General features: G+C 37.8%; 1 protein-coding gene across 6 annotated transcripts in view; it reads right to left on the bottom strand.

Annotated features, from left to right (window-relative positions):
• The window catches only part of TMTC1 (transmembrane O-mannosyltransferase targeting cadherins 1), a 282,362-nt gene that overhangs the window by 8,044 nt on the left and 250,119 nt on the right, over positions 1-24,199 (bottom strand). For all 6 annotated transcript variants that reach the window (XM_055280247.2, XM_055280243.2, XM_055280245.2 and 3 more), the window contains 6 exons: positions 12,016-12,118; positions 9,896-10,031; positions 8,826-8,970; positions 7,747-7,884; positions 5,892-6,014; positions 3,399-3,476 (listed from right to left, as the gene is read on the bottom strand). In XM_055280247.2, coding sequence (XP_055136222.1) covers positions 3,399-3,476; positions 5,892-6,014; positions 7,747-7,884; positions 8,826-8,970; positions 9,896-10,031; positions 12,016-12,118 — 723 coding nt within the window. The remainder of the gene's footprint in view (positions 1-3,398; positions 3,477-5,891; positions 6,015-7,746; positions 7,885-8,825; positions 8,971-9,895; positions 10,032-12,015; positions 12,119-24,199) is intronic.

Consider the following 24,199-nt stretch of genomic DNA (forward strand, 5'->3'; position numbering starts at 1 on the left):
CTCTGTAGCCCAGGCTGGAGTGCAGTGGTGCAATGTCAGTTCACTGTAACTCCACCTCCCGGGTTCAAACAATTCTCGTGCCTCAGCCTCCCGAGTAGCTGGGACTATAGGCATGCGCCACATCATGCCTGGCTAATTTCTGTATTTCTGTAGTAGAGAAAGGCTTTCACCATGTTGGCCAGGCTGTTCTCAAACTCCCGACCTCAGGTGATCTGCCTGCCTCGGCATCCCAAAGGTCTGGGATTACAGGCGTGACCCACCGTGCCCAGCCTAGAAGACCTATTTTAAAAAATAATTATATCCCTGAAGTCAGGATCTCCAAGTCCCTAGGTGCTGGGTAAAAAATCTGAATTATCCAGTTTCCAGAACTGTGTTCACTTGATGGCCACTAGTCACAAGTGGCTTTTCCAATTTAAATTAGTTACAATTAATTAAAAATTCAGTTTCTCAGTTGCACCAGCCATATTTCAAGTGCTAATAGCCACGTGTAGCTAGTGGCTACTTCCTCAGACAGGGCAGATACTGAATATTTCCATTGTCACAAAAGTTCTGCTGGACAGCACCATTCTAGAAAATACGTATTTACTGTCATGAGGCAGTACTGAAAATCAGACTTTGTGCTATAGCCTGGTTGATGCAACTCTTTGATGATAAAAAATGTATTATAATTTCTTGGTCCACTCATTTCATCTTATATGTAAAACTTCATAAGAAGCATTACTTTTTATAACCAAATGTCATGAGCGAGAGACAACTATGACATTTGCTCCTCTCTCCCCCATCTCTTTCTGCAACCTCCTTGCAAAGTACTATTCTAACTCTCAACCTTGCTGGAGCTCTCAGGCCTGCCTAAGATTTCCCCAGGTTCAGGGAAGGAGCGAGGCCTAGGAATGGGATAACAATGCCTGATGCACACATTACCTGGCAATGGAAAAGACACAGAAAGTTCATAATTATCTTTTAGGCTTCATAATGACAACCCTGCATTCTAATAGTGGCATCAAAATGACCACATCTGAGCCATGTGCCTGTTTATATATTTACATTAGATTGTATCATATAAATTAACTGATATTCGACCACTTTAAAACTACAAAGGTGGCAATTTTATATTGGTCAACCTAGTACACGATGTCCACAAAGACAAAAAACAGGATAAACTAATTTTTACTCAGCACTAATTATATTTTAAAATAATGTAGTCAATAGATCCTTCTTTAATCTCTAGACACTTTCCCAAGGGAAGTACTTCCTAATTTAAAGCAATGGGTTCACCTGTTGAAGAGTGCGGTAGACATATTATTTTCTCTATTTCCAGACTTCTTGGACATTTTTGCGTGTATTTGTTGTGCTTTTTCTAATTAACAACTACACCCATCATTTTAGCTGCAGATATACTCTATCTGAAAACATACTGAGTACACTGCAGTCATTTGTCACTTAATGACAAAGATATCTTCTGAGAAAGGTGTCATTAGGTGATTTTCCTTTAGGCAAACATCATAGGATATAGCCACATAAACCTAGATGAAATAGTTTACTACTGCACACCTAGAGTATATGATATAGCCTACGGATTCGAGACCACAAACCTGTACAGCATATTAGTGTACTGAATACTGTAGGCAATGCTAACGCAGTGGTATTTGTGTATCTAGACATACTGAAACACGAAAAAGATGTAGTAAAAACATGGTATTATAATCTTATGAGACCATGAGACCATCATCATATATATGATCCATCTTGGACCAAAATGATGTCATGTGGCACATGACTGTATTTGAAAATGTAACTATTTAATATATGATTAAAAATATTTAAAATTATCATTTTACTCTTTTAAAGTAAGTTCATTCTATGTTTCCCAGCACTGGACACCCTAGAATATCATTAAGATCAGAGCTTGGGCAATTTGGCTCTGATAAATATCGTACTTGAATTCACCACCTACCAGATCAAAGCTGTCAGCTGCAGGGTAATTATCCCATTAACCCCTCCCATTTGTGTAATCATGGGTCATCTTTTTCGTGTGTGTTTCCAAGAGTGATCAGTTTCCACTTAACAGTAAAATCCGTTAGGACTTTGTTCAAATTTTAATCACTACACTGCTATTTTATCAGTGCAGAGACTGAAAATCAGTTAGCTAAGCAAGAGTGGTTCTTTAAAAACATGTTGGATCGTGGCATTTCTCTGCTCAAAGTCCTCCAAAAACCCTGACTCATTTGGCATAAAAGCCCAAGTCCCTACAAACTCCTTGAAGGCCTGCATGATCTGACCCTGCACCCTCTCTGACCCTAGCTTCTCCCATTTCCTTTTCTTTGCTCTCTCCTTGCCACGCTGCCTCCTCACTACTCTTTAAACAACGGGCATGCTCAAACCTTAGGGCCTCTGCACTTGCTTGTGCTCTTTCCCGATTTCGCCACATGGCTCACTCCTTCAGGTCTCTTCTCAAATACTACTTTGTAACTAAGGCCTTTCCTAACCACCTGAATTTAAAACTTTAGCCCTTATTCCCTGGCATTCCAATCTTCTTTCTTTTTTCTCCTTAGCACTTACAACCATCTAATACATTTTATACGTATACATATGCACATATGCATGCATTAAACGTTCACGTATATATGTTTGTATTAATATGTCACCTCCTCCTCCTTGTATTAATATATCTCCTCCTACTAGCACCATAAGAACAGGAATTTTTGTCTTCTTGGTTCATTACTCTATTCCCAGTGCCTAGCAGGGGATCTGACACATAGGATGTTCGCCATTAATGCTCATAAAATGAATGGATGAATGAATAAATGAATGATGGCAAATTGTTCACTGCATTAGTTACAGATAATAGTCCCCCAAAGGTCATTTCCAATCTTTGGGAAGACTCATCCAAAGGTAGTATTTTTCCTTTGGAAAAACAAAACAAAACAAACAAGATTGCTTTTCCGTAAAAAATTAGGGAGAAAAGGTATATTAGATATAAGAAATAGGAAGCAATATTCTAAGTAACACTTTAATCTTGACAGTGAGTTAAACTGGGAAGAAATTAAGTCATACTGAGCTACTGAGCTTGAACAACGATTTAATTCCCATAAACAGATTTTACCCGCTGGGTGATACTTCCATTAGGTACATATGATTTTCTTCATGGTTAGAAAAATCATAAAATCTAATTTATATAGATTTATTTTTAAAATAGCTTCATGATATTCAATATCTAGATAATGCAAAATGAACATAAACTGAGCTATTTCGCTTTTAAACTCCCATACTTTTGATATTCAAATGATTTCAAAAAGGAAATTAACAATAGTTCCTCAATCCTTTAAGAAAGAAGAAAGACAGAAAGAGAAAACACAGGGGGAAAGCCTGGTCCACACGGAAGTGAATTATTCTCCTACCTTGATGTGTTGGATGCCACCCATGTTCATCCAGGCCTGTGCTTGGTCTGGATTTAGTTGCACGGCCACTCTGTAGCTCTAAATAAATAAGAAATATCCTCAGGTTAGGAAACAAAGCCCCATCTTTAACGCGCCAGGATTGCAGAAACCACTTTCTTCACATGTGAAAATTTAAAGTATTAATACAATGAAACCAGCCGCTACTGGTTCACAGGAGACCCTGTTAATTTCTATTATTTTTCAAAGCTGATGATTCTAAAGTGGAGGAAACTGAAATGTATAATTTCCCTGCAGAGCTAACCTTTGGACTTGGAGAGACTGAGGATGCCTGCAGGGAATTCAGATTTCTATCATATCACATCATTTTTAACTGGCCTTGACCTGCCAGAAAATTGCATTTTTGGCCTTTTTTCACTGCAAATGGAATTGGTAAGAAAATTCTTTTTATAATAACAGAATTTTGGAGTAGTCTTCTGAACAGTTTAACCCTAATGCAGTATCTCCTTTTACAATATAACTGACCTAGTCGTTCAGCCTATGCTGAAATTCTTAAAGTGGATCACCGCCTCTTTAAGAACATCTACTTTACCAGGGGATAGTTTTATTCATTAGACAGTCTTTTTTCCCCTGCCACATGAAAAGTCTTCAAATGATTAAAGAGAGTTACTTATCCCTCAAGCACTTTCTTTGGTCTGAATAACATGTATTCTATTAAATGTAGTATCAGTGATGTGTGGTATATTTTTAACATTATGCATGTTTTGCATCAAAGGTATGCTTACCACTGAGTCTCAAGTGGTCATCTGAAATAAAGCCACAGGTTAAGGGTATTGCCTTTAATTACAAAGCTAAGTATTTGTGCACATATTTTAATGTTCCTTGCTATTTTCATTAGCAAGAATATGACCAAACAGGTCCATCAAGTAAAATCTGGTCCATTCTCCTCTACTTCAGTTTTAGGGGAAAGAAAGAAATGTTACGAAACTATACTTTCAAAAACCTGCTAAAATAAACCAAAAGGGTGTCTCTTGGATTAATTTATATCAGCGAAGATGGGAATGTAGTGTAGGAGACCTGGATTCAAACCCTGACACTATCTCTTACCCACTTCTGTGACTTTGAGCACAATATGACCTTTAAGCCTGAGTTTACAAAACTATAAAATGATAATAACCATGCCTTTCTTATAGGATTCTTGTGAAGATTAAGTTACATAACACATACGAATCATACACAGGGTGCTAATACATTTCAGCTGTCATTATGAATCAATGGCCACATATATATATATATATATACACATATATACACACACACATACATATTCACAATTAAGTTATTAATAATGTTCACATTAGTTATAAATAACTTAAGAATGAAGATACTGAAAATGTTGAAAAGGCAGAGAAAACCCTACAAATTCTGAGAAAAATGCTTACGATTTTTCAGAGAAAAATGCCACAATTTCTGTTTTTGTTTAAAGGATTCACATTCAAATGAGCTTCCCCAAATATCTTTCCATGTGTTTTCCAATAATATTTTAAAAGCCACTCACTTATTTCCCAACACAATTGTATCATTTGAGATTTTACTTTTCCTATAATATATTTAGTATAATTTTATGACTTCAATAATTTGTGGCTTTACCAGATATAAGGAGAAAGTGTGTAACACTGTTACATATTTTTAAAGTATGTAACATTGTAACATTTCTATTTCTACTTATAAATGTCTTCTTGAGTTCAACCTGTGAATAAGTTTTATTCCAAAGCCACAGATACTGAACACCTTGTAAGACGCAAAACACTGTTTTAGAACAGAGAAGGATGCAGTCCCTCTCCACAAGGAAAGTCCAATCTAATTGGGGAGATAAACTATGCAAGGATTTGTGCGTGCCTGCACACACAGAGACACACACACACATACGGGGGTTAGGGGACGGACCTAATAATACAATGTAATATGTGACACTTTCAAATGACTGGTACCTTCATGAGACAGTCCATGCTTTTTAAGAGTTCAGAAGAAGTGAGGTCACAGGGAATAAGGATGGTTAGGGAGGGCTTCCTAAGGCAGGAGGACAAAGACTGTGTCTTGGTGGATGAGTGGAAATCTCATCCTCCAAGTCAAGAGAGGGCATTTCAAGGACATGTAGAAATGTCCAAGGCTTTTCAGGTACTAGTCCAGCTGGAATAGAAGGTCTTGCAGGCAGAGACACAGACAGAGAGAAGCTAGTTTGAGGCCAAAATGTGGAATGCTGTCAACATCAAACTAAAGGTGATTATTCGGAAAAATAAATGTGCAACTCTGATTCAGTCAACGGCCAGATGCTCAATGATAAAAAATAAACAAAACTTCATTAATTAGTGAAAAAACTCACTCCACAGACATGTCAGTGATCTTAGATCTTACTGTACATGTTTCCTTAAAGATCAAAAGAGAATTAATTTCAATCTGTGAATGTGATGATATAATTTTATGAAGAGTTTATACCTCAAAAGCTTTGTCAAGAAGGTTCTGCTCTCTTAATTGGTTTCCTTTTGTGAAAAAAAGTTCAGAAATGACTTTTGGGTCCTTTGGTTTCAGCTGGAGAGCCTTGTCTATAGCATCAAGTGCCTGCAGAGGTTGGAAATTAAGACAGAATAAATGCAGATTAGGTAAAGAAAAATTTATTTAACCGATAAAATTTATACGTTTTGTTCCTATGTGTCAGCAGGTATGGTATGTGACAATCAAAATACAATTCTTGGTCAGGTGTGGTGGCTAATGGCTGTAATCCTAGTACTTTGGGAGGTTGAAGCGGGCAGATTGCCCAGTAGCTTGAGATCGGTCTGGGCAACATGGTGAAACCCCGTCTCTACAAAAGAATACAAAAATTAGCCAGGTGTGGTGGTGCACACCTGTAATCCCAGCTACTGGAGGGGCTGAGGTGGGAGGATCTCTTGAGCCCTGGGAGGTGGACCTTGTAGTGAGGTGAGATCATGCCACTGCACTCCAGCCTGGGCAACAGAGGAAGACCTTGTCTCAAATATATATACATTCTTCATTATCTTTGATTTTCTCACTGGGAATTAGTGGCCCTGACAAAATAACTTTCTTACACTCCAGTTTTCCCACGTATCAATCAGTGGCAATAAAATATCCTTGATTACTTTACAGGGAGGTGGTGTGATACAGTTGAAAGAAAACAAGATCTGGCATCAGACGTTTTCCCTGACCATGTGTCCATCTGAATCACCCCACCAGCCCCTCTCAGGTCCTAGTGACCATTCTGCCCCCAGCACCCACTGACCCCACTGCAGCCAAAGATCCCTTCAAAGCAAATATCTAATCATGTTGTCCTCTTCACAAAAACTCAAAGCTTCTCCCACGGTGAGGAACAAAACCCTTGGCCTGGCCCCAAGGAGTCTCCTCCCAGCAGCCTGTGCTTGCGTTCCTACAGTGCTCCCGCTCCCTCAGTCCCATTCCTCAGAGACGCCCCTCACTGCTGCCACAGGGCTTCGCATGTGCGTTTCCCTGCCCAGAATCCTCCTTGCTTCTTCCTCTGCCTAATAACTCTTATTCTTCATCCAGCCCTCACCTCCACATCACTTCACAGGGAAACCTGGACTCCCAGACTCATCGGGTCCCCTGATTATATGCTGTTTGGGAGAGGCGGCGCTTCATGATATTCCTGGGCACAGCTATCACTCTACATTTGTTTTGTGAGTACCTGTTTAATCTCCTTCTCTATGGGTTAGCTCCATGAAGACAAGGGCAGTGACTTTTTTTTTTTTTTTTCATACCACTTTATTTCTGATGCCTACTACAGTGGCCAGAACATAGTGGGCCTTCAACAGTTATTTCATTGAGTCAGTTTATAAATTTACTGATTATGTGACTTTGAAAATTGTGATAAACAATAACAGTTGTGACACCGGGTCACCCTGGGTTTCCTTCTTATATATTGTTTCATGTAGTCTTCTTATATATTCCTCTTCTATACTGTTTTATGTAATCCTCATAACAACCCTGTAAAGCATGGTTGTCATGAGGATTACATAAAACAATATATAAGAAGGAAAATGCAAAATAATAAAGCATTTGAATCTTGGTCTTGATCTTTATAGACTTAGCTGAAAACAAACTGAGACAATACCACATAAAAGCTTTACACCAAGGATAAGCCAAGAAAATATTATTACAAGGGGATATCTCAGGTGTTAAGAGGATATCTGTGAAAAGTTTCCACAAGATAGGATATGCTGACTGATAAGATTTAAGATTTCCTGAGCTTATAAACATGCAAACTGGAGAATCACTTAGGTGCACCCCATGTTTAACCCATGAATCCAAAGAACTTCTTTACCTTGTCGTGGTTCTCCTGCTTGCTATAGATGGCTGACAAGAGGCGATAGCATTCAAGGCACCCGGTCTCCTCCAACACAATGTGATTGGTCATCTTTTCAGCTTCTTTCGTCTGACCCATCACGGCCAAAACCTGAGCCTACAAAAACCACATGGACCTTGGCTTAGCAGAGACTTTATTACCTTATCAGATAAAGCCTCCCCGAATAGAAGCATTCAGAATGCACTCCTGACAAACATGCTCAGCATCAATTTGGTGACTCACAGAGAAGGCTGAATCACCAGTTTTCAGGTTTTGACATTTTGCTGTTTGTTTCTTTATTTAGTTTTGTGCATGCATTTGTGAGTGAATGGCAGAAATACCAAATATATCCAATGAAATGGCTTGTGGCTTTTAAAAAAGGTTGACTAAATATGTCAGAAGAGAAAGAATTTCCTCTGATTTCATCAGAGCAGTGTGTTTATAGCAAGATAACAAATTTGATTTATTGCACATCTAAGGAAAAGGATGAGTGAAGTTCCAAACACTGAAATAAAAATTTTGTTGGTATGAATGTTAATTTTCTCGAGTTTAATAAATATACTGTGGTTATGTTAGAGAATGTCCTTCTTAGAAACTATTTGCAAATGTATTTAGAGATAAAGGGGAATGATATATACAACTAATTCCCACATGGTTCAGGAAAAAAATAACACATACTAATAATAGGTATATACAAACATACATATCTAAATATGCACACATATACATGTATGTACATATACATCTACATATGCATATACAATGGAGTGATAAATGCATCAAAATGTTACAAATCATTGGATCTGGATGAAAGGGTATATGTAAATTTTTTACTATTCTTGCAACATTTTCATAAGTTTGAAGTTATTTCAAAACAAAAATGCAGTATTTTTGGTGTCCATGTCTTTAGAGAATGGCTGTAATATTGGCTGTATGAATATTCATACAGTGGATGTATTACGGCATTCCAGCTCCAGTTTTGAGGCGTGAGGACTATCTCTCTCTCTATGGCTGGCTGTGCTTAGGTTGCCAGCTTCATTTTCTTTCATCCTACTCACCAGTGCCAAGCGGAGCTCCCTCTGAGAAGGCTGAAGTGCTGCAGCTTCCTGGTAAATCTGCAAAGCCTCTTCGTATCGACCAGTGTTGTAATACAGTGCTCCCAAGGGTGACAATATCTCAGCTTTGTGTGCCACCTGCAGGGCGCTGAGTTTGGAGAAAATCTAAATGACGTTTCTCTCCTAATAGGTACATTTCCAAATGTCTAGGCTTAGATTTAGGGATGACTGTCCATGGTTTGAACCTCTGCTCCAACATGGTCTTTGTTTTTATATCAAGAACAAGGTTTTTGGCTTTTTCTGTTTTTTTGAGACAGAGTCTCACTCTGTCACCCAGGCTTGAGTGCAGTGGCACAATCTGGGCTCATGCAACCTCCACCTCCCAGGTTCAAGTGAGTCTCCTGCCTCAGCCTCCTGAGTGGCAGGGATTACAGGTGACCACCATCATGCCCGGCTAATTTTTGTACTTTTAGTAGAGACGAGGTTTCACCATGTTGGCCAAGTTGGTCTTGAACACCTGACCTCAGATGATTCTACCATCTTGGCTTCCCAAAGTGCTGGGATTACAGGCATGAGCCACCGCGCCTGGCCAAGCACAAGGTTTTTACAAAATGGTCATGATGCCATACTTGGAACGTAAGAATGTCTTATTGACCTATCAATACAGAAACTGAGCCCCAAGGGTCTTTCCCATTAATTATGATGAATTTGTTCTCACGTGTGCATAGTTTTTCATGTATTCTCATTTTTTAAATTGCTGTTTATGATTGGGGTTGCAATACATGGCTTCAGAAAACAATAAACTAACTACAGTGGGAATGAAATTTCAACCTTGGTTCAGCACTATAGTCTAACCAGCAAGCCAAAGTCATGAATTATGATCCCACTTATATTGTGGTTGCTCTTCTTTGGAGATAAGAATTTGTATCACCTGAATTGGCAAAATTTGCATCACTTGAATTGGCAAAATTTGCTAGTATTCTGAGAGCACACCGATTCCGATTAACTAAGGAGCTGACGAGCGATTGCTGAGGTTCCTGGGCAACTTATAAAGCAAAGAAAGGGAACGTTACCGCTTGTACCATTCTTCGGCCATGCTGTTCTCTCCCAGTGACCTGTAGAGTCTTCCCAAGTTCACCATGGCCACGTGATGACTGGGGCTAAGTTTGATGGCCTGTTGGTAATGGGCCACTGCCTTTTCTGGTAAGCCTGTAACCAGTGACAGGTTGGTAAGAGCAGAACATGCCTTTTTATAAAAGACATGAACATTTCACTTTCTCTTCTGACTTATAATTCTTTCTCATTATTACAGAGTTATACCAAAATTATTCAACATGCAAATTAGCTTGCATTTGAGCTTCCCATCCTGGCCACTGCCTAACTTCAAACAATTTCACTGTTCATTCATACTTCCAAAAAAATTAACAAAAAAGCAGTAAAAACTAAAACCTATTCTTTTAATTATATATGTTATTTTAGTCCAAATTTTTCTGGTCATTGCTCTTGCTAATAGGATGCCTTCAGATTATTAGTGATTGTTATTTATCTGAGATATAAGTGGCTCTCATTATATAAAAAGTAGAACAGGCTACCATAGAAATAAAACTGTCCAGAAGCAATTTCTAAGGGCCTGTCTCAATGAATTATACTGCAACATAGCAATTGAAGCATTACTTTAAATAACACATATCAGCTCTATAGTGAAAATCTCTTTTAAAATCATGTACTTTCATTTGAATGGTACTTAATTAATAAGACTTCCAACATAATAATGCCACCATGCACTTGTCCAATGCATTCTATATTTTTAAATACTTATATTTGTATGGTTTTCACAGGTATTTTTTATACAATTTAGCTGCCTTTTGATACTGTTCAGCTGTTTATCAGGATGTAAGAGACATTTAAAAAACCACACACAAAAATTTTCCACTTTACAGATATAGACACTAAAGTGCAAAGATATTCAGAGACTTGATAAAGATCCCAAGGCAAGTGAGAGTAAGGCCAGAAGCAGAATGAAGACCCTCTAGTCTGACAGGTTTCTTCATAGTAGCTTCCTGGTGAAACTGTGAAATTCTAAATAGAATGGAATGTCTATTATCTACACAGAAATCTTTCCAAGTGTATCTGTTTGAATACAAGTTTGACTAGGAGGTCCCTAGGAGCCTCTGTCTCTGGAGGCAGAGGCTCAGTGTCATAGGGTGGTCACAGAGTTATCATTTTTAGGGATGTGGTGGGGTGGGACTGTTGTTGAAGTAAAAGGATGAGGGTTAGACCTGCCCAACTAGAGGTTTCTTCTGGTTTTTATATTTTTAAGACAGTTTATTATTATGTGGCCAATGAACCAGCAGGGGGCACTACACAACAATTTTACACATGCAAAAATAAGGTAAGTTTCTCAGATGTATCAGAATGTAAATTTTATATTCTGTAAAACAAGAGAGCTCCAAATATCCTTGAAAATAAAACCCCCTTTAAGCATTTCATACTGAAAAACTAATTAAACTAAATTTTACTGCAGGGTAGCTAGTCTACTAATCAACAAGAACAAAGTGGTGCTTTGGCCTTACATTTAAATATAATTTCGTTACTTATATTGCATGCCAACAGTACAGAGGCACTACATAAGTCATAAAGAAAAGAGAATTCATGCCCAATAATGTTTTGCATTAAGTAAGATAAAGTAAGTGTATTTTATATAGCACCTGTTATATAAGAGCATCGTATCAATTTTAATAATGCAGTTTCTATAATGTACATCAGGGAAGGAATGATGGAGCAATTCTGGAGGCTTTTAAAAAATATGTTATAGAAAAGTATTTACCATCTGCCAGTAACTGCTTTCAGAGGCAGGTTCTGCATCATTGTAGAGAAACATTTCATCATCATGGATTTATAAATATATATAAATAATAATTCAAAGAAGACTGGGACTCATTAAATCATAAGGCTACTTCCTGTCCCCTGGGGAGTTTTCCGTAGAGAAATGAGCATGAGAATGGCCAGATTTTACTGAATCGAGCTTGAAGATCTAGAGAAATGACAGCCCCGAGGTATAATGACTGTCAATAGTGTGAGCTTCCTGCCAAGCCCAGTGAATTTTACTTCTGAGGATTATGTGCCTTCCATTTTGCTTGATAAATAGTATTAGCTAATCTCAGCAGTACAGTTTCTCTTTAATTTCACTTACCAGTATCAACTAAGAAAACCCCATAGTTATTGTGTAAATCTGAGCTGTCTGGACAGTTCTTTATTCCAGTTTGGTATATTTCTTCAGCTTCTTTAAACCTCTCCTTTAAAAAGAAAGAAACAAACAAAATAAGTGAAAAGCTTTTTAAAACCAGCAATAAACTGAATATTAGGAGCAGGAAAAGCAAAAAAAAAAAAAAAAAAAAAATTTACTAAGCACCTAATATACAATAGGCACTGAGATAAGGCACTATGAACTTTGTTTGAATTAAAGGCAATATTAACTGTGTACAAAATACCCAAAATTCATATCTGTATTTAGTTCCCTTAGGGCAAAAAAGATGACGTTTTCTCAAATGAGACCTTTGGAAGGATATGGACCTGTACAACATGCATGCCTACCGGTGAAAAAGGACTGAAAATAGTTGTTCAAATAGTATGCCCTTCACCGCGGTGACTCTCCACAGGAAAATAGGGGATGCAAATACGGTGGGATGTTCTTAGAGGTGGCACTGTGGCTGGGAGGCAGGGCAGTCCGGGGAATTTGTTTTCCAGCTGCACTTGGATAGGTGACTCTCTTTTTATCTACAGTCTATACTGTACCGCCTGTTTTGGGAAGTTTTTGAGGGAAGTACAGAGGGGAGGCAGATGCAGATGTTGGGGAGGGCTCTGCCCTATCCTTTTGTTACTTGAACTATGTCTACAGCCCACCAGACTGGTGGCTACTTCGCATACTCAGTCCACGCTTTCCACTGCTGAGCTGTTTCCTCCAACAGGATTATATGTCCCCTCAAGGGTGTACCTCCAACCTGTGTGGGAAGGTTCAGGTCGATCACCACATCTCTCATTCTAGGGCTCCAATTCTAATTGGAGTTTTGTCTAAAGATTCACTTTAGCAAACTTTAGTAATTCTGAGTTACTTTTTAGGTACATTTTTCTTTTTCTTTCTTTTTTTTTTTTGAGACAGAGTCTCACTCTGTCACCTTGGCTGGAGTGCAGTGGGGCGATCTCGGCTCATTCCAACTCCTGCCTTCTGGGCCCCAGTGATCCTCCCACCTCAGCTCGCTGAGTAGGTGGGATTACAGGCATGTGCCACCATGCCCGGCTAATTTTTGTATTTTTAGTAGAGATGGGGGTTTTGCCATGCTGGCCAGGTTGGTCTCGAACTCCTGGCCTCAAGTGATCTGCCCGCCTTGGCCTCCCAAAATGCTGGGATTACAGGCATGAGCCACTGCACTTGGCCCTTTTAGGTACATTTTTCACAACCGTTAGAGACTGTTATATCACACTTACTTTTACAGTACAGAAGATGAAATATAATTAATTAATCAAAGCTTCCTAGATACTAAGACTTATTTACCCACAAGTTAACAATGGCATCTTTTCCTAGTACAGGTGCGAAGGTCACGTAAAATAAGATGATTTGGCACAAAGCACATGCCAGCTTTAAAAAATACATATATGCCCTGAGTATGGACATTTTCCAAAACCTTATCTCAAGTTACTCCTACTGAGCGTTCAACCAGACACATGACAAAGGAATGTAGAGCAACAATTTCCTGAGACATGGCACCTTAAGCCTGTGATTCTGTTTAGATATTCACACTGAGGGCTGAACAATAAGCCAAGAAGCCGGAATCTGATTTGACCCAGAAAGGAACATATACTTTACACTCTGTAGAATGACCAATGCCATCTATTTGAGTTCCTACATTTAAGTAACGTTAGGGAACAAGGTGTGGTTTACCAAACTTCATCCACACTGCAGCAAAAATAAGGATCCAAGTCTCTAAAAATATGTGTTTTAATTGCCAAACTCAACAAATTATCAAATTCAAAAAATTTAAAGATGAATTAAAGTCTCAGAATATTTCCTTTCAATCTATTGAAGAGAAGCTTTCTGAAGCTCTCATCCATTGAAGGACCGACAATGTGTGTGTGTGTGTGTGTGTGTGTGTGTGTGTAATAAAGACAGGCAGAACAGAAATTATATAACAACTTGAGAAAATTCACATTTAGAGAGTACCATAGGGTATATATTCATGTATCCATTCATTCCACAGGCATTTACTGCAATGGCTATAGAAGTATGACACAGTGGTTAAGAACGAGGCTCCCAAGATTTGACTGCATGGATTCAAATCCAAGCCCCACCATCTACTGTCTGTGTGAACTTTCTTACCCGCCATGTGCCCCAACTGTAAATCAGGGGATAACAACTGTACTTATAGGGTTGTTTTGAGGATTAAATCTATTAAAACATTTGAAACCCTTAGAACAATGCTCAGCACATGGTCAGCACGTTGGTTTATCAGGCTGGCCTTTATCCTTACTTATCCAAAATCTCATAGCTACATGGGGACAGAGAATAGAAGCTATGTTTTCAGTGGGCCACTGGGGAATTGGGGAGCCCTGAATAAAAGCAGTATTTTTGGAAATAAACAAACATGACTCTGGCATAAACAGTTATACTTTTGGGTATTCGTCCATCTGTTCATCCGTCCAACCCGTCCCTCCCTCCCTTTCCTTGACAAATATTTCACGAACACCATTGTTAAAAGAAAAACTTTAGACAAATTGAATGTAACAAAGTTTATTTGAGCAAGAAAGGGTTCACAGATTGGGCAACCCCCTGAACCAGAACAGGTTCAAGGAGACTCTGCCACTGCCATGTGGTCAGGGAGGATTTACGGACAGAAAAAGGAAAGCGACTTACAGAAAACAGAAGTGAGGTACAGAAATCGCTGAATTGGTTACAGCTCAGTGTTTGTCTTACTTGAACACAGTTTGAACAGCTGGCTGTCTTGATTGGCTGATTGGTAGGAGAGTAATAGGCACAAGGTGGTCTGTTTATGCAGCCAGTTAGGTTGCAGTTTACTATATACAGAGAAACTTTTAGGCCAAGCTCAAAATATGTAAGGAGGCAGTTTTAGGCTACATTTAACAATGCTCCCCTCAAAATTGAGAAGTGAACCAAAACTGTAGGCATTGATTTCACTCTGCCACTATCATAAAGGCACTTAATTTGGTCTTAAGTCTTACTGGGAAAGAGCAGAACAGTGAGCTTTGTAAGATGGGCACCAGGCTTTTAGCTTATTTTTTTGAAAGAGAGTAGAGGGGACCTCTCTGTGTTGGAATCTCTTGTTTTTTGGAGAGGAGAAAGAAAATTCGGGTCTGTTTTAGGACTTATCTGTTTGGAATTTTTTAAAAAATTTTAGTTTGATTATGTCACATTTAGCATGAGTGACTCTATTTTGCCTTGGTCTGCTCTGCTGGGGCCTATTGTATGAACTCAGTCCAAAATAATGGCATCTCCTAATTTTGTTTAACAGTTTCTTCCTTTGGTCATGATTTTACTTAGATGAGTGTGACCATTAGGCTTTTAATGCCATTCTCAGTTACCATTATTTTAGGGTTTTGGTCTCAGTACATCATTTATTGGTTATGATGTCTTTATGAGAACACTCTTTTTTGAGTTTTTGTCATCTCAATTAAAGAGAGACCATTTGACATTTTACAAATGGCTGTATGTAACCATGAAAACTTTTGAGGGAACATAGTGTGCCAGAGAGACAATTATAATGATCAACAGGATCAAATCACGAGTTTGGAGTATGCTCCTTAGTCAGCATCTCCATGAACCAACTAAAATGAAATAGATCAAAGAATGAGCCAGACAAGGAGTCTACTTGTTTTAACCAAGCAGTTTGTTTATTAATACTCTACAACCAAATGTCTGTAATATTCAATGCATTTATTTACATGTAACAAATAGTGTCAGTAATGGTACAGATTTTTTTCTATTTATCCAGTAGGCAATCTAGAGTAATTTTATTATCCTGCACAACCTTAGCAAGAGAATTTAAAGAAGTCTGTTGTGTAATCAGTCTTTGTAGTACAATCTGTTATAGAGCCTATTATGAGGGACAAATTTTAATCATTGTCTCCTTTAAATTATGGGAAAAGGGGCCTAAGAATTATGTCTAGAAGAGTTTAAAGAAACTCCATGTTTAAACTTCACTAGAAGAGTGAAGGCCCCCTGGCAATGTTGTTTTAAACCTGTGATGTAGGTTAAAAGGAATGAACCAATGTTCTGGTTCTGACTGATTATGAAAGAATAAAGATGCCATTAAATGTTTTTGCTCACATTGGTCCTGTATCTTTTCTACCCAGGCATAAGACTGTCAATGTATAACGCTGGCTGCAAAGTCCTCTACAAATAAAGTTATACCTCATGATGTACACAAATCTCCCTTTTTAGTTTTATTGTTTATAGAGGCATAAGCAAGGAAAAAATTAAGAGAGGTAAGAGTCTGATGACAGCAGAAAAGTCTTGATCTGTGATCTTGGGAAAGCTGCCCATGTCTAGGATGCCATCTGTTTTGCGGAGAAACTTTCCTGGTTAGCTTTATCTTAAGGTTTCAAATGGATGTATAGTTCAAAGAGTCTGGAGGGCCCTTTTCAGTTGAGATTATGAACCTAAGCTTTGAGGTCCCAAAGTTTTGCTGTAGTGTGGGTGGCAAGGGCAGTCTTTTTTTTTTTTTTTTTGAGATGGAGTTTTGCTCTGTCACCCTGGCTGGAGTGCAATGGCAGGGTCTCAGCTCACCGCAACCTCCGTCTCCTGGGTTCAGGTGATTCTCTTGCCTCAGCCTCCCAATTAGCTGGGATTACAGGCACCCACCACCATACCCATTGGCTAATTTTTGTATTTTTAGTAGAGACAGGGTTTCACCATGTTGGCCAGGCTGGTCTCGAACTCCTGACTTCAGGTGATCCACCTGCCTTGGCCTCCCAAAATACTGGGATTACAGATGTGAGCCACCGTGCTCAGCAAAGGGCAGTCTTTTTCTGATATCATCTTCAGAATATCCAATCTCTGTGTTTTAGACCATGAAGGGTTTGATTGTCCACAGTCATTGACCATGAAAAGCTTTTTTTTTTTTTTAAATCTAGCGAAAGTATACTTTGGCATGATGTATTAAAGCCTTGTAGCATTTAGTCGTATCAGAGTTTCAGAGCAGAAGGTAAATGAGGTTTTTGTTATTAGGGATATAGGCCCTCTACTGACTGTTTTAGAAAGGCCAACTTATGTTTTCCCCTTACTGTATCCACTGTAATACTTTTGAATAAGACAATCTAGTTGAATCAGTTACCTTTGCCTAATGCTATTGTATCTGAAATACCTTATTTAATTGTTTTACAACTTGTCCAGTGAAACAAGTGCCTTTTATTGCTAGAGATTTTTTCTAGGAATGTCCCATGAGGGAAACACACTTTCTAATAATGTTTTAGCTACTATTACAGCCATCAGATTTTTGTATGAGAAAGCTTTCATATAACCAGAAAATATGCATTAAAAATGACAGTTGAATGAAATTTATCTATAAATGTTTAAATGGCCCATCAGGTAGCAGAAATGCACTTGAAGTTTTGATTGTCTTCCCAGGATTATGAGTTTGACCAACCAAATATTAGTCAACCATTTTAGCAATTTAGAATAGTCACCATACCAATAAATACTTTAAAAATGTAACCTGGATCAGTTTATCCCTCCTATGATGAGTTATGGCATACAGAACTTTTAACAATGAAAGCTTGAAGGACTTAGGAAAGACCAGGTGGCCATTTAGGCTCTTCATGAGTATATGCTTAATACTGAATTTAGATCCTCTCGAATACCAATTTTGTTTTTCAATTCAGATGTATAGCACTGTTTATTAGGTGGGCCATCATAGGTACTTTGAATTGGACCATAGGAGTTTATTTAAATTGTATACTTAAAGCATTTTAGTGCCAGCTGATTTAGCATGAAAATCTGGCGAAGTGTTTTCTTGGTATTCAATTAATTCTTGTCTTGCTTGGATTAGAAGTTTTATAACCCAGTCAGTCTCTTCATTAGAGTTTTGGGAATTCTTAATCCAAATAATGTGATCTTTAAGTTATCAGAAATCTGTATTCAAGAGTGCTTGTCAGGGTTCTTTTCTCTGAACTTCCTTGAAGACACGCCATTCTAGGATTTTACTTCTTTATCAAGAGCTTTTAGAAAATAAACAATTAACTATGGAAAAGTTAACTACAGTCATGGTTAAAGATGTAATTGACAAAAAAATTGTTTTTTTCCTGTGGCCTATAATAATTTAATATAATAACCATAATTATGATGGATAACATACCAAGACATATCAGAATTTTAGGAATCTCATAATTTTGGAACATATATTAATAATGTATCCATAAAAACATAACTCAAAGGCTAAACATTACTTATTTGACAATGCTTCTCATAGTTGAACGTGTCAAATAAGTCTATAAACTCTCTTTTGGATGCTGCAGAAGGCCTCTGTAGAGTCTCAAGTTAGTTGAGGTCAAAAAGACTTCATTTCTAACTTGAAATTTGATTTAAGGAAAGAAGCCTGTCAAATATGTCAAAGGTTTAAAACATTTAATTAAAATATGATCACAGGTCACTGTAGAATAATAGTAATTCATTTAGCCAAAATGGTAATTAAAAGGTTTTCAAAAGCATTTATTCCTTGAGGGAGAAGAGGCTCTGTTTTTCAATCAAAAGATCTGAGAAAGACAACATGAGACAGAAGCTGTGTCAAGTTAAACTTAATTTAATGCCATGCATGTGCCATGCATGTATACAGTGAAACAGAACAGTGAGTGAGAGACACAATCCCTACCTTCACCACTGAGTGGAATTCAGACAAGAAGGAGGCAATAATGCAGCTGTGGGAGGAGAAGCACAAGGTATGTGGGAGGCAGCCAAGAGTGGCACCCACATCTGGGGATAGATACCGTACACCTGTCATGATCCAAATGCCCAAGGGCATTGGTCCCTATTAACTTCAGCATCTGTGTAACACAGATGTGCATGAAAACTATCTGTGGCTACGTGAGATCTGAAAAACATCTTTATAACCAAACTAGTTAAGTTAGAAAGTGTTTTTCCTGAAAGGAATACAATTGATGTCCTCACAGTCTCAGCTTCTGAAGTCAATTACACAGTTTTTAAGAGCAATTACTGCTTTACCGGATCTAATATTACTGTTTTCCCACTTTCTTGCTCCTCCAAATAGGCAAAGAGACTATCTTTTTCATCTAAATCTTCTCTTTTATTTTTACATCCATTAGCTGAGCTGATTTTCCACTAGAAATGATATTTTCAAAATCCAAAGAAATAGTGAGATCTAAAGATTGAATGTGTCAAGGGCAATGAATCACAGCCCTAAACCTTCAGTAACCCCAATGGCAGTTTCAAGGCTCTATGAAAATGTCTTTAAGATCTGTCTTTCTATTCATTTCACTTGACTATCAATTTCATGGAATGATCAACTCCACTCATAAACAAAAAAACAAAACACTTCTCCAGGAAGAAAATACTGTATGGGTGTTTAAAGTAAATTCCACCTTCTCTGGAAGGGTAATGCATTTATCTTAAATAACACTATTATTTAATCCCTGAAGCTCAATTTCGAGCACTCATTTTCATTTAATTCAACTGGCTACAAGTCCTGACCTAAGCCTGATCATTTCTAGTCTCTACTGACTTGTAAGTTCCAGAGGAAATGAATGTAAGCTATTTATAGGACAACTTTAATTAAAAATATTTGTGACCCAGGGAATGGTTGTGACATATTAATACCGTCTGCTGTACACCAGAGTCCCCAGCCATCATGTGAAATTGGCCTTGGAGGGCAGCAGTTGAAAATGGGCAGCATGCAGCCATGGGATCCTCTCCAAGACTTAAAGCATTTTCAGTAGGGTGGAAATAAAATGGGCCTTGGAAGAGAGATAAAACACAGTCAACATCCACACTTTTTATATGCTATAATTACCCAATATAGCACACTTTTTACCTCAAGGAAGGAAAAGTGAAAAACAGATGTCCTGAAAAAGGACCCTTGACTGTAATTTACTGTCTTGAGCCAAATCGTGTGTTTGGAAAACTTTATAGTTCAGGTTCCAGTAACTCAAATGACAAATGGACATCGGCTTAATGCAGAAATTCTCAACCTTCTTAATTTTAGAATGGCTTTGAACTCTGAAAGTTACTGAGAATTCCAAAGAACTTTCCATTTATGTGGACTATATATATCAATGTTTACTATATTGGAAAAGAAGCTGAGAAACTTTAAAAACATGTGCTAGTTTACTTAATCATAAACAAACATAAATAATATATTTATATAAAAATAATTATTTTCAAAGCAAAAAAATAGCGAGAATAGTGGCATTCGTTTATATTTTTGTAAATCTCTTTAATGTCTGACTTAAGACAGCTGGATTCTCACACATGCTTCTGTTGGTTCAATCTGTTTTATGTACATATATTTGGTTGAAATATATAAAGAAAATCTGGCCTCATATATACATTTAGTTGACAAAGGAGAGAGTATTTTAATAGCATTTTCATGATTGTGGATATATCATGTGGCTGCTAGAAAATTACTGTATACTCATGAGATAATGACAGGGAAAAGGCAAATTACTTCTTAGTACTATTAGGAAAAGTGCATAAACTTCATGGACCCTGGGGGTCTCCAGTCGACAATTTGCAAACAGATTAACAGATGGCCTGTAACAATGTGCACCTACTGTATAGAGGTGTAGAGTGTGGTATTCCAAAGCAGTAAAGGGCCAATAGAAAAAAAAAATGGTTCCGGTGCCCTGACATCAGGGTCACTACGTGTCTGAGCTGATTTTCTAGAAGTGCCTTCACTCTAATCAATAATTTAAAGCCACAGAGTCTTAAAGTATATTCCTATTAGCCAAATGGCTTTATTAGTAAATACTAATACATTGTAATATTGTAATAGTAATTATGACAGTAATATTGTAATAGTAATTACAAACCTGGGAAATTAAGGACTAACAGATCTTGAAACTCATGTCAACAACTTCTCCAAGAAACTATTCAAGACACAGCAGCCCAAAAGATAAAGAGACACCTGTTTTCTCACCCTCTTCTTTGCTTTCGTTTTCTTTACGAGACAGTTCCTCCACCCATATGTCATCAGTATGAACATTTATGAGAAACATGCTATCAATATTTGATGTCTAATTCCCTTTCATATCCAACAAAAATGAATCAATTAATCTGGCATTCTTCCCCACCAAGGAAATACAAGGTGTTTTTGAATCCTAGATTTTCTCATCTCCCAGCAGAGTGTGATCAACACTACTCTGACAATTTACTCAAACAAGAAGTGACCACTTTAAAGACGGAATGCCAAGAACAATACAATAAATGCTAAAGAGAAAGAGTGACAAGAATGAGCAACTACAGATAACTCAGTCATGGAACCAGAAAAAGAGATGAAAACCACATTTGCATATAATTGCAGCTTCCTGATACTTTAGACTTTTCTCATGCCATTTTGCCTTCATTCTCTATACTTCCTGGTACATGACTTTCTTTCTACTTGAGAAACAGAAATAAAATCCTAAGTCCCCCACCTGACTCAACACACCCCCTCCTGGCCAAGGAGACCCCAGGGAAACCTTAAAAACTCAGTTCCCAGCCATGACCAGAGAGGTAAGGTCGCTCAAGCATTTTACCCACTCCTTTGCTAACCACCATTAGACTCTCTTCCCTAAGAGTTGAACGGAAACTAGCACTTTTGAAAGACTTGCTCCACTGCTGGTTTCAACCAACCACCTCATTCTGCAGCAGAGTGCCCTTCCCTTTTAATTGTCTCAACACAACTGACCAGCATTCCTTCCTGGAAAGAAACCGTGGACTGTGGACTGCTTCTGGATGGTTCATGGAGACTGTGCATAGGGTGCCTCTGCATTTAAACGTTGTGTCTCCACCTCAAAGTGCACATGGGATGTATGTAACATGCATGTTTGCTTACTATGCATGTGCAACCCCTTCATATTCACAGTTCCTCCTATATCTGTTGAACATGTATACTTAGCCAACCCATTCAGCATAAATTCCTGTCTTACCCTTCCTCCTTCAAAGCACTTGCTTTTGCTTTCTGCGGGAGGCTATGCTTCCCAGCCTACAAGGTGGCCAGCCTGCAGGCTACAACCCATTATAAGAAATAAAGCTCTCCTTTCCAAATTTATAGATCTCCTGATTTTAAGTTGACATATTAGAAGTAAGCTCAATACATATTAGAAGTAAGCTCACCTCAGAGCCCTTAGAGGGTCTGTTCCTTCTGACTAGAAAGCTTTTCCTTTCACTTTTACCCAGTTTATATCTATCAGTCCTTTAGATATCAGATTAAAGGTAACCCTTTGGCAACCATCCCCACTCCCCATATATTCCTTTCCCACATTAGGTTAGGTCCCCTTAACATGCTCACTGGTGCTTTCCCTTTGCACAGTTGTTACACTTGTGTTAGACATTGGGGAGGCAGCTATAAATCTTTGCCTAGGGGTAGCCTTCCCTTCTATACTACACTCCATGAGGGTAACCACATACATAACTTGCCGCTTCAACACTCTGGTGCTTGGTGGCATCTAGGTGCTCAATAAATATGTGCTCAATAATTAAATCAATAAATTCTTAAGTTAGGGTCTTCGTCCAAGTTGACTTAGCCCCACACAGTGTGGCTGAATGTACCCCAAATATAGCATTTGTAGGAGAGAGCCTGATCCAGGACTTTTTATTTGACCCAGAGTTCCAATTTATGTTTTATTGTTCCAACTTTCTTTTCTCTCTTGCATTGGGTAAAGTCATATTTCAAAGTACATGAAGGAAAAATATTTCATTTTAAGTGTTATCATTTTAATTAATTGAGTTTTTCAATAGGCTATAAACGTGGGGCTAGTAATAATTTACAGTGGCCAGAGTCATAAACAATGTTAATTTTATTTCATTTACTGCTACTGTAATGCAAAGCTATATAATCTATGCAAGAGTAGGATGGTTAAAAATGACTGTGGGCTTATAAATGTTTACTATCCTATCTGTGAAGCTGGAGTCCAGCCAGTTCTGAATGCTAATGGAGAACAAAGAGTATAGCAAGTCAGAGACCATCCTGACTTCAAAGATGAGAGTTTATCTTCTGTTCTCAGTTTTCTTGACTTCTTTGATGCAGTAGACACACAGTGGTACCAACTTTCTTTTGGACGTTTTTATGTGCTTAGCTTCTATGACAACTCATCCTTCTGGGTTTCTTTTATCACTTCTTCCTTTCCACTCCATTCCATGCCTAACCTCATTCACTACGGCCCATGACCACAGTCTATTCATGGGGTTCCAGTGTCATCTAATGCAGGAGTGGCAGGTGAGGAGCTTAGAGACCAGGTTTTAGTCGAGGTCCTGCTGCAAGTTAGTGAATCACCATGAGCAGCCACTTAATTCTGTGTACCATATATTTTTATATAAAATGAGAAGGTTAAAAAAATTCTTCAGGGCTTTTTCCTACACTATTCTTCATTTTCTCCTCAAGGAAATTATCTGCTTATAATATGATTTCATTTTTTTAAAGTCCTAGATCTATTTTTCTAGCCCTGATCTCTTTCACTCTCATTGGTCCATATGCCATTTTCATTTAAATGTTCCACTAACATTCAAAACTTAAAGGTTGTACACTGCTCGTGGCAGAGTAAATTGGAACTGCCCTTTCGGAAAGCAATTTGGTAACATGTCTCAAGACTCATGAAATATATTCTTTGATATGGAAATTATTCTGGAATTTATCATTAGGAAATGATTCAAAATATTGTTTTAAAAAAGCCCTAAGGAAAAAAAGTTCAATGCCACAAAAGAAAATAAAAAGGAATCCAAATGTCTCAGCATTTGAAATATTATTCACCATATATTACAGCGAGTCATTTTGATAAATCAGTAAGCAGCCATTTAAGTGGTATTTATGAAGGTCATTTAGCACCATGAAAAAACATATAATAGTATGTATAATTTAACGGCAAGTGAAAAGAACAGGATACAAACAGTGTATAAATATTAGTATGGAAACACATAAATATATTTAAAAGACACGCATAATATTAAAGAATTATAACATTTGTTGTCTCCAGGTATTATATTATGAATAAAGGATGTATATGTTATTTTCTCTGAGTTTTCACACTTTCCTTTATATATTTATATTACTTGTTTAACTGGAAACAACGTTGACACTCATCTTATTTCCTTCCTAAAATCTTGCTTCTGTCTGGCTTATCCATGTCTATCAGTGGCCATAAATCTTCTCAGTTTCTTA

This window comes from Symphalangus syndactylus, chromosome 5, assembly GCF_028878055.3.
Source record: "Symphalangus syndactylus isolate Jambi chromosome 5, NHGRI_mSymSyn1-v2.1_pri, whole genome shotgun sequence".
Lineage (NCBI taxonomy): Eukaryota > Metazoa > Chordata > Mammalia > Primates > Hylobatidae > Symphalangus > Symphalangus syndactylus.